General features: G+C 47.0%; 1 protein-coding gene across 1 annotated transcript; it reads right to left on the reverse strand.

Annotated features, from left to right (window-relative positions):
* Positions 1 to 4,335: 4,335 nt before the first annotated feature.
* Positions 4,336 to 6,413, reverse strand: LOC309588032 (interleukin-17F-like; the record flags this gene model as incomplete). The annotated part of the gene is made up of 3 exons (XM_082306742.1): positions 4,336 to 4,573; positions 5,184 to 5,428; positions 6,387 to 6,413. 3 exons carry the CDS (start codon positions 6,411 to 6,413, stop codon positions 4,336 to 4,338), a joined length of 510 nt encoding a protein of 169 aa, XP_082162868.1.
* Positions 6,414 to 12,154: the final 5,741 nt, after the last annotated feature.

Here is a 12,154-nt window from a genome sequence, read left to right on the forward strand (position 1 = left end):
TGGAAAATGTTTGTCTGAGTAGCAAAGACAGAAAGCGTGGTTTGTTTCTGGTGCTGAGCCTGGCTGGCATCTTCTCAGCTCCTGAAAGCCAGCACCAGCACACAGTCCCATCCCCACCACCAACAGCTCTGAGCCTGCCAAGTAGTATCAGGCAATCACAGGCATTTTAAGCAGGGTGGTTTTTTTGTCACCACCTTGTAAAGTACTGTAGAAGATGCAGACTTGGCCCACACGCCTAGACTCTTCTTAAGAACAAGGTTAGAAATAATATCAGAGAGCAAAGAAGAGGAAGAAGGGGAAGGAGACAAGAGGAGGTGAAGGCAAGTCTCATATTTTATCCTGTGATGGTGATGTGGGCACAGGTTTCTGGTTTGATTTGTCAGGCCGTCTCCCAGGACAGCCAGAACTCACAGCTAATATGGAAATTCTTCCCATCATCTATATCCATCATGTCGGCACCAAACCACAGATCCCCAAAGGACTTACCGGCAAATCTCTCATCCCTCAAAGTTTTGTCTATTAGGTCTAACTCTCAACAAGCAATATCAACTTATGGGTTTTCAAGTCATTGCTCCTCTGGCTTACCAAATCATAGAATCATAGAATCGTCAACGTTGGAAAAGACCCTTAAGATCATTGAGTCCAACCGTTAACCCAGCACTGCCAAGTCCATCTATACCATGTCCTCGAGCACCACATCTATCCGTTCTTTAAATACCTCCAGGGATGGAGACTCAACCACTTCCCTGGGCAGCCTGTTCCAATGCTTGACCACATTTTCGGTGAAGAAGTTTTTCCTAATATCCAACCTAAACCTCCCCTGGTGCAGCTTGAGGCCGTTCCCTCTCGTCCTATCGCTTGTTACTTGGGAGAAGAGACCGACCCCCACCTTGCTACAACCTCCTTTCAGGTAGCTGTAGAGAGCAATAAGGTTTCCCCTCAGCCTCCTCTTCTCCAGGCTAAACAACCCCAGCTCGCGCAGCCGCTCCTCATAAGACTTGTGCTCCAGACCCTTCACCAGCTTCACCAAACACAAACATAAACAGTTCCTGGCTTGTTTCAACCTTTTAAGTTGTTACCTTTGCGTTCTTTGTATATTTAATTTCTGTGCACTTTTAAAAGCAATGATTTTGTGGAACAGGCTGACCTGGTCTGTAGTCCCTTTGAACACCCCCAGGAGCATCTGTCTGTTGTCAAGGGTCCAAAGAAACCTGACTCACACCTGCAGGCCAATACATCCACAGGTCACAGCACAGGTCTGTGGAATCTGCCCCAGACATCTACCGAGGCATCTACGCAGGCTCACATTGCTGCTGTGCCTCCCAGCCCATGCTAACGCAGGGGTGTCTGCAGCATGCTCCCTCCAGCCTCCCATGAGAGCTGCTACACAGCAGGATCCCTGCTTGAACTGCCAGAACAGGCACAGCCAAAGGGAGGAGTGAGCAAGGGGACAGGGAAAGGAGGTTAGCGAGAGGCAAGCAGAAGAGGGAAGGAATAGGCAAGGCCACGAGGCTCAGATACCAACCTGTGACCATAGGTTGCTTAGCCCAGCAGGTTACAAGAAGACACTGTGGGACTGCTACTACACCTACAGCTGTGTCTTCTCCTGGCAAAACAACCAAGTCCCTGAAGGCTGCTCTAAACTACATTTCAGAGCCAGAGGTGCCCAACTGGGCATTCAGGGGCTGGGTCCGTTGCTGCAAGTGGAACAAAAACAAGCAAAGCCTTTTGCAAAGGCTGGTCCTCAGCTGTGAACTGTACTTGCTCTTGGTGGTGATATGACTGTGCTGTTTACAAGAAGCATAAACTCGTTTGCCGTGTTCTTAGATTGCTGGGAATGAAAGCCAACGACCTACCTTATCACATAAGCCAGCACCTAAAAAATAACCAGACTCATATTTACAACCAACTGCACTCTAAGAATGCTGCCATTAGAAGGAAATAAGCCTTGTTGCTCGTTTTATTTAGAAACAATCCCCATGTACAAGCACATGCCTTACTGAGAGGTGTGTGGTTTGCAGTCGGTAGCGCTGGCTGCAAAACCTCATGACCCATGCGTGAGACTTCCTTAATTAGCTACCTTCGCATTTTCTTAATTAGCTACTTCATAATTCATCCAGTTAGAACAACTCTTAAGCTAAGCTGAAGGCTGTTTAAGAGCATCAACACAGGAGCTTACACCCATTTAGCTGCCAATGCCAAAGTAATTATGTCTGAAGAGAGATATGTAGGTTAGTTTTCTCCCTGCAAAACAAGTGAGGACAACCCCACAGGCTAGGTTTATCGAGAGGGAGAGAAATAGGTCAGGAGTAAGAACCAGGGTGTGCAGCGTACGATTTCCTGGTCAGCGGTTACTGTAAGAGGAGAGCTGGTGTTACACAAGAGCGTGCAGAAGACGCCTCCATGGGTTTGCGCTCCACCACATGAAGAGCTTGGTGGTCATAATGAAACAGCTGCTGCCACAAATGAGTACAAATGCTTGTAACTGAATGAGACGATTTCCCCACCTGGTTACCCATGGCTTGTTGAACTGGCTCCCAGTGACCCGCGGGGCAGGGAATACACCCAACTCGACAAACAAGCACCAAAGGAGACATCTGGACCCAACGACTTCTCTGACTTACCCGGGGGAGGAAACCCAGGGTCTGTTTGCACCAGGTGTATCTAATTTAAAGTAGCTTCTGTGCAGCCAAAATGAAATAAGAGAATGCTTGCACACAGGTTTACCCTGGTTTAAATGCAGGTGAACAAGGAAATACAGGCTTAAAATCTCCACCAGCAGAAACCAAAGTCAGAGGTCTGAGAATCTGGCTCAACTCTGGATGAAACATGAGTTATGCCAAAAAAAACCCAACACTGCAGCAACCTGATAAAATAACAAATAGTGAGTCTTGCTAGGCTGTGCTCCTTGCGTACCTAAGGGAGACAAAGGCAATTTCTCCTTTCCTAAGTCAGGACACCTCAGCTGAACAGGCAATCCTGCCCTGGAGGTGTTTATTCCTTATTGTCTTGATGTGGAGGGATCCCCATCCGCCACTTTAAGCCCAACACCTAATATTTGGCTGGTTAAAGAGCAGTGAGATGAAACCATCTTTGCAAATTTGCCTGCATTCCTGCTCAGCCAGCCATCCAGCTGATGGAGGAGAAGGTTGCTTGTAAGGATAACACCTTGTCTGGAAGAGGATAGGACAGGCCTTTCCCAGTTCGCATGAACCAGGCTAGACCCCCGTTCCAAATTTTGGCTACAGCCCTACAATACAATGTCTCCCACCTCTTTTCGCACCATCCCTAGAGACCATCCCCAAGGTCTAGAGAACCTGGCTCCATGCCAACTCCCCTAGCGCTGCCTGTGTAAGCTCACTTCACCACTTTCAGCCCTTTTTTGCATCTTTTCATGTATTTAGGCTGCAGGTTCTCCTGCGCTCCCTCTTACTCATATAACTTCACCGGAAAAAGCCTGATCTTTGCTGAAATCTCTCAGTGCTACTTCAGCACAAACCCATTTTCTGTGTTTGCTTTCATTTTGAGCTACCATAAACCAGCATTCGTTTAAATAAAATACAATTTTTATTCACTGGATAAGTTATTGAATAAATACAGATAAACATTTACCATTTTTTGATACTCTGAGCACATACGAAGGCATAAATACAGTCATAAATAGAAGTCATAAATAGAAATATAAAGACTCATTAGTTCTTTGCCATTTTAACATGCAATGCAAGTGGACTTAATTCTCTCCCAAAATGCTCTGGAATAAGTCAGCCGCTGCTCCCCATGGAGCAGCAGTGACACTAACCCAGAGTGCAATGAAAATCAAGCCTAGTGGCACTTATGTCAGATTTACACTAGAAATACGCTAGTGAGCAGGGATGGCCAGAGAAGGAAAAGGGGTTAGGGGATGAGGAAGGGAGGGAGAAGGTGAAGGAGTAGGGATTTTTTGTGGCAGTGCTGCTTAACATGTATACATTAGGGCAATTTACTGCTGAGAACAACTTGTGAAACTATAATTCATTTGATTCACCAAACTGATATAAGCCACAATGAAAAAAAAAAGCACTGCTTTACCCCCTCCCTGCTTGGAGTCACAAACAAAATTTTTCCTCCATCCCCCTCTCTCCCCTCCATCACTAGCTACCGGCAATTCCCATTCTAAAATCCATAAATGAACAACAGCAAGAATCAGTACTTTCAGGAGGTAATTTGCTCAGATTTGGAAAGGAAATGTCATGTTGGATTCCTGGGATGCAAGGTGGGTGACTGCGGGATTTCTCCAGAGGGATGTTCGTAGGAGACATTTCTTCTTCCCAGTGTTGTCTCCCCTGCTAATTCCTCCTAGGACTGGTGGTGGATGACTGGAGTGGCACACGTGCAGCCCACAGTGATGACTTTCTTCTCCAGGCGGTAGGTGGGCAGGCAGCCCTGCTGCTCCCGCCGGAGGACGAGGATCTCCTGTTGGATGGGGACGGAGTTGAGGCTGTGGTCCTCCTGCCCCAGTGGGTTCACGCAGCCGGAGAGGCGGCACTTGGCATCAGCAATCACCTGGGGGAAGCGGTTGGGGTCCTCATCGAGCCTGGGGATGGGGACACAAAAGGGTTTTATGCACTTGCACAACACAGTTTGGCAAGATCTTCTTGTTTATCTGCATGAAAGGCCCATACTATTTACCTGTGTATCCTCATTATGAGAGACAAGGCCAAAGAATTTCCCCATCCTCAAAGTTTTTAGAATGATTTCCCAGAAATGGAATCAATTTTGGGAGAGTAATACTGCCATATCATTCTTTAGGAGTTGATGAATGGAGTGAAACTGGGTAAAATATAGAACTCATAGCAAGCAGACTATTCATTTTTGTTTGGTTTTGTTTTAATTTCAGCATTCAAAAATGTAGTTCAGTTAGGAAAAATTAAAATTACAATATACTGACATTTGTCTTTTGCTAGAGGAATAATTATTTGACAAAGATTGACAAGATGATTAGAGACCGTTCCAATGATGTCCCCTTCCACTGCAAACAGTTTCTCTTGGAGAAATCTCACCCAACATAAAAATGAAAGCGTGTGTCAAGAAGTGTTTGCAATATTCACAGAACTCTAGGCACATGCTGAGAACCAGCCATCGTTCAGCACAAAAAAATCTGTGTAGCACAGCCATTGCAATTTAGATAACAACTAAACAGTTACCTGTAATCCCAAGGAGCGAGAGACCGGTTCCTGACATCATGGACCATCCTAAAGGCATGATCTGAATTGCTGATACGAATATCAACTTTCACCGTTGTAGGGAATTTGAGATCCTTTTGGTTCAGGCAGCCTTCACTAAGCCTCACAGGGCCACCGTTCTTGCTGGATCGACGATGAACTACCCTCCCACGGGGTGAGCTCCTTACGATGAGTGCTAAGACCAGCACCAAAAGCAGTGATCTGAACTGGGAGAGAGAACGGTGTCATTGGCTCAGTTCAGTCAAGAGAGAGAGAGCACAAAGAGCCAAATCTTGACTAAACTGGGCCATCAATGGACCATATAACTAGCAAGACGAAAAGGATGCAGAACATAAGTCCTATCCTGAATTCCTTCATTGCTGTGAATCAGCATGGGGCAGTGGCTGATCTTCATACTTATATTTGGGTGAGGCGGGTCAGCATGAGCAAAGAGCACAATGATGTTAACACTCATCACAACAGATGCTAAACTCTGATTCAAATTCTGATTCATAGTTGGCTCTGCACCAAGAAGAGCATCTCTCCAACAAGCTCTGAAAAGTCATCCTCCGCAGTCAAACAGCAGTGTTTTACAGTCTACAAGGTGGGGTAAGGACTCAGCTGACCCCATGCCTAAGCTTAGAAATCTAGTAAGCTATATGCTTTCTCAGGACAAGAAAGGTTGGCCGCACAGCAGCCATCTGCTGGAAACAACCCTTTTCTCGATGAAATCTGAGATTCTCAGGCCATTTCCATGAGCTACGGTTTTAGGAAAAGAAGACAGATAAATGCAAAGCTTTTAATAAATGCACAAGAGTTGACAGTGCTGCAAATACTACCCAGGCTGAAATTTAAATGGACAGACATTCACTTCACAGTGACATTTCAGCAATTTTGGTAGCATGTTGTCTGAGAAAAGGACTGTCTCTCCCAATCCCACATCAGCAGTGCTGCCCTTACAGATAAATAATGGACAGTCCATTGCCTCCTTGTCACTCAAGCACCAAACCCACTTGGAAAAGCTCAGAACAGAAAGCTGTATCAGACAGACTTAGCATCCCATTCAGCTCCCACTAAGACCAAGAAGGGTTGCTTGTTGATAACAGCATCATGGGATCTGCATTTTGCTTTTTCTCTTGCAGCAAATGTATCTTAACACTCATACCAAATATAAGAAGTACTTACCACTGCAGCGTAGCTGGCAAAAGCCATGGCAACTTCTCTGCTGCTTTAGGTAGATGCACACGGTGACAGAGCACAAGAGTTCTCCTTCTCCAAGACCTCTTCCACTCTGTGTGTGTCTCAAAGCCAGCTGTGATCTCCTTTTTATAGTGAAGTTCAACCACTACCATCCTTTCCATTGCAGCATATGGCTAGCTTACCTGACCCGAGGTTAGGAGCTGATATTTCATTTTCTAGCCCACTTCCTTCCTCTACCTCCAGAAAGGGGAGGGCAGATACTATGTCATCAGGATCCCAAATCAGCCAATACAGTTTATTCAGGCAGATAAAGAGATAAGGGAAGAAAAGGAGAAAAAAAAAATTGTTCAGGGAGCTTTTTTTTTTTTTCCCTTCCCACCCCCTCTTTCTAATATTAGTGTTCTCTCACCACAAACACATCTGTGGATGCACTTCCACATGCCTCACACAAACCAAACAGCAGAGATCAGCAAGCTGCAAAGTCAGGCACCCAACAAGGCTTTCAAAATGAGGACAGGACATGCAACTTCATGGTTTAACCTCCCTTTGCTTCAATTGCACAATCCGCCCCCACCTCATCTCCGGGGATCCCTGTGTCCTGCGGTGACCAGGCAGGGGAAGAGTAGATGCCCAGGGGAAGTCCTCCTGGGGGACCTCAGGGCACCAGTAGCTGGGATGCCTTCCCCACTCATTGCTGAGATCCTGTGTTGACATGTTCTGGAGAGCGTTTTGAAAAACTGATGCATGCCCTATGAGGGCCCTGAGGGCCTTGGCCAGCATCACCATGGGTTTCCCTCCACAGCCCATCACCAGGAGCCCCATTTCAGTTCAGCTTTGGGCCTCCATTCTCTGCCTGAGCTATGCTGTAGGAGTGCTGGTTTCCTGCCCCTTCTCTGGCCTTGTCTACTGGATGGACCTTGGAGTGGCATTTCTCCTGGATGGACTCCTTGGACACACGTGGTAGACCATCTCCATGGCCATACCATACTGCATTTTGCCTAGGTCTCCTCTGAGTGCCAGGGGGGCTGGAGAAAATATAAATAATATTTAAACAGGTTTTTTTCTCATTTTAAAGTGCCTGAAAGAGCTGTATCACCACCACCAGTGCAGTGGCTGTAGATGGTGATAGCACAGCAATGTGTTATGGTGTGAGGGCAGCTGGAAGCGTAGGAGCCCCTGCAACAGCACCGAAGCAAACTCACACGGAGTCAGTATCCTGGCAAGCAACTGGGAGTGTCTTTGGATGATCCCGTGAAAATCCTACCAAACTTGATAAAATCATGAATGTTTATAAAGCTTCAGCATGCAGAATATAAGGGCTTGGCAGAATCTAGCAGCTAAAGTCTGGATGGGTTTAATTGCTCCTTAAGGATTTTCCCAATGTGATTTTTCCTCTGCTGTGTCGGTGTATCACACCTGTTCAGTAAAATATACATTTATCCCTTAGAGCGATGAGAAGGTAACGCTGTCCTTGTTCGGCGTTGTCAAATCCAGTAGCCCCAAATTCAAACCCAGGAGAGGCGAGGCTGCTACACTTCCATGCCCCTACATCCCTCCAGTAGTGAAGCTGAGCACAAGTTCCCAACAGGGGCATACACACACACACATGCAACACATGTATAACATACATGCATATGCAGATGTGAAGCCACCTGGATCAACACAGGCAAAAAACATCACTCAAGCAAACACATATAGGACCAACGGCGTCATCTTGTTCCCCTCTCTGGTTGATCAGGATGAAAGCCTGTTAGTGGAAAATAGGTAAAAATATATACTTACATACATACAAGATGGATCTCTCCAGTTATTTGCCTTAGACCATCTCTCCGCTAGCTGCTCCTGGATCCCCCAGTCTCCCCATTGCTTCCTGCACAGACACAAACACACACCAGTGGGTCTCCTCAGCAGCTGCTCCAGACTGAAGACCATACCAGTAGCCAACCCCCAGATCCCACAATCTCTCCAGCAGCTGGTCTAGACCTCCCAGTATCCCCAGTAGCCAATTTGCAGACCCTTTGGTCTCTCCAGCATCCTGCCTAGACTTATGGCTGTTCCAATACCTGGAGCTAGTCCAGCTTGATGTCTTCAGCATTTCCACACTCACATACATACTTACACAATATGCACGCACACCGGACCTCCAGTTGCTGGCCCTTAGACCTTGCAGCACTTGCATTTAGGATAGAGAGTGAAAGCACACTAAAAAAAAAAAACAAAAAAACCAAAAAAAAACCCACTAAGAAAAGGATTTAATAAGAAGACAGGGCACACTGGGTGACTACCATCCCACTTACATGTGATCAGCCCCTATCATCCCTCCTCTCATTTTCTTGTTTGCTCCTCACTGATCCACCCTGACCCTTTCCTTTCCCCAGCTTTGCCCCTCCCCTAAACATCCCATAACAAGTCTTGCACAATCCCAAAATGTTCTTCCCAGCACACCATAATGAGTCCCATACCCCTGTAGCCAGCAAGGTGATGTGGGGAATGGATGTCCCCCATTGACTTGTCTGGTGGGTCTCACATCTGGACTTGGGCTGACCATCCTCCTTGGACAGCCCCGAAAGAGCCAGGTCAGGGGCTCTGTTGGCACAACATTATTTGGGTTCCTCCACCTGGTACTGCTCCTCTGCTCCTTTGTGTTCGTGGAAAATAATGGCTCTTAATCACAAAAACTAACAATCTCCATTTTATAATTAGAGGAGAGAGGCATGAAAATAAAAGGGGAAGCAGGAGCAAGGACTCTGCTCTCTCTGATCCAGCAAGGATCAGCCACAAACCGGAGGAGAAAGACCAATGCATGTGCTGTCTCCCCAGAAGCATCAGCAGCTCTCTTTGGGAGTAAAAGCTAATTTTTATTGCAGAAAAAGACCATGTAACCAGTTTGATCAGCTCCTCTATGGAGAAAAGCCCCAAGAGAAGCCTTTCCCAAAGCCATGTAGCCAAGCGGGAAGGGGAGGACTGAAGCATAGGACTCTTCACACAAATTCATCTTCAGTCCTCCAGAAAACCAACAGATTCATGGCATTTTCAGTCCTCCAGAAAATCAGGAGCCTCTTACAGATTCATGGCATTTTCAAATGAGAAGGGACTAATCTGGTCCCTGCAATATCACCTCTCTTGACTAATACCAGCAGAAATCTTCAACTGATGCTTTTTGCCACTGCAGGATGTTGTCATGATTTTGTGGTCTGATTCAACTGACAGTTCAGAGACCAACAACTCATCTCACGTAAATTTTTTGTATTTCAGGTTACTAAGTTCACCTGAGGTAATATCAATTTTGTGACACATATTCCTATTCTGACTGTTCACATCTATATATCCACGAGTGCATCTACTGAGACACGGAGTGTGGAAGACCAGGAGAGGGTAGAATTACCAGAAATCCACTTTTATAGCCCAGAAACTGACCCCCTTTTTTTCCCCTGAGCGCTTGCAGTGAAAGGAAAAGGGCATTGCCATGAAAATGGTTTGGATTTTGCAGGTACAGGGTTCAGTGGAAATGGTTACGTGCGATGAAGCGATGATGTCATCACGCCAAATGCTAGGTTATTAGCCCTGACCACCACTTTCCACTCACATCTGCTGTCTTCAGCAGCTTATAACTTAAGCAAGGATTCCCTCTTTGACCTGAAATTTCCTATGATGACTGAATTTCTCTTGAGTTGAAGTTCGCTGAAAATTTTATCTAAAAGAGGTCACCTGATATGAATCATTACAAGGGAGGAAAAAATACTCGTTATCTCAAAAAGCTTTCACTCTCATGTTGCAAGGGCTTGGAGCAGGGATGTGGACTTGGAAATCAAAGAGGAGTTTTAATTTCTCCAGGAACTCTTCTACACTTGAGTTACTACAAAGAAAACCACTGTTTGCACTGCAGGATTCATTACACACTTAGGTTAAGGTTTTCATAACACTGCAGGGGCTTCAGGCATAAGACATGCCTGATTTCAGATAGGGCTTGGATACCACAGCCTTCTAAGCTCCTCCGAGCTTTTCAGCTCACAGGAGGCACCTGTACCACCTCCAAGGAAACATGGAATTAAAACTCCAGAGCAGAGAGAAACCAAAACTACTCAAATGCCTTTGAACCTAGAGGAGCAAACACTGGGCACTGAATCATGACCTGCATTTCACTGACTTCACTACTGGGCAAAGCAAGCGCTGTTTCTCAGCTGTATCTCTGCAAGTATTCATAGCTGGTAGTAATGCTTTGATGACATGATCATCTTCTGCTTTGGAAGCAGGTGGCCTGCCATGAGGGAGGGAGGGGGAGACTAGATATGGCTGGAATCCTAATAAATTAACAGGTTTTACCTGGAAGTAATGTTTCTCTAGCATCCTCTGCCCCACCACCACACTGTCCCATGGATGGGGGGGTCCATCGGACCCAGTGTCAGTGTCTGCATCCCAGCAAGCTACCATGATTTCTGCTATGAGAATAGGCAGCATTTTGGGGGCAGTTGTCTCAGCCAGCTTAGCTGAAGCACATCAGAGAACCTTCCATACCTTGCAGCAGAAAATCGCAGGGCTGAAATCGCAACCCCTGAAATCTCCAGATGCCAGGGCCAAAATAAATATTTCAGAGCTGAGCTCAGCAGGTCAGCTGAAGCACAAGTACAGGGCAGGGCTCGTACCTCCAGCAGCTTACTCCTGCCTCGCTGGCCACCCGAGGTTTTTCCCTTCGTGACAGGTGACACCATAAAATCACCTACCTTCTGAGAGCGGACTGTATGCATCCGTGCTTACCCCCGGCAGGGTTTGCTGACGGCGCTTTACCACATCGACAAGACTCATGACCAAGTCGCAGACCACAGCCGAGAGACACGAACTGGAAAGACCAAATTTTGAAGGGCAACATAGCTGGCGAGCGTGCCACAGATACCAGCAGCAAAAACCTCTGCACGGGGCTGTCAGCATGCGCTGCTCCAGCACGACAGCGACCGCAGCTCTGTGTCACTGCTGGTGGCCCTCGGAGGGGACCGGTGGCACCTCTGGGCTCCCTCTACGGGTGATGGGCAAACCTCAATTTTGGCTGCCACCCCTGGCTCGGCTTCACACTTTGGCCAGAGCTGTGGGTTGAGTAGGAAGCAGGGATTTGTTGGTGCCAATGGTGCCGGCGGGAGGATTTCACCTCTAGTCCCTGCAGCCTGGGTGCTCGCCCATCTCACAACAGGCAGATAAATAGGGCGTTTCATTTCTAGCATCAACAGCCCCGCAGAGAGTGGGGGGACTAAGGGCTTAAGAAATACAATACTAAGGCACAGTCTGTTAAATAAGGCACCAGGGAAATGCCTGGGCGCATGACCCAACACTACATCCACACCGCTGGTGCATGACCAAGCCCTGGTGGCAGGACAGATGAGCTGGATGATGGGTGATGTGCGAGGGCACCAGCGGGCAGGCTCTCTGGATCGGGTCACCCAACCCTAAATATCCAGAACTGGGGCTCCTGTTCTCGCTCCCATAGAAGGGATGAGACCAGGTAAATTATTAGGGCCATGGCTTGAGAGCAGGCAACAGGGAATGTATGAGTCTACATGCTTCAGTTGTGCAAGCTGGAGTCCCCAAATCATTATTTTTATTACCTGTGATCTTTAATCTCAAAATGAGCATGATGTCCCTCAATAGAGGCTGCACACTCCCCGTTTCCCAGTGGGAGCTGAAGTTTATGCTCTCACTTATTTTGCAGGATTCATCTAAAAGCTCAGGTGCTGGTCTTGGTCACGCTGACATGATCAGCCTTG

Source organism: Platalea leucorodia (genome assembly GCF_965183815.1).
Source record: "Platalea leucorodia genome assembly, chromosome: 3".
Taxonomy (NCBI): Eukaryota; Metazoa; Chordata; class Aves; order Pelecaniformes; family Threskiornithidae; genus Platalea; species Platalea leucorodia.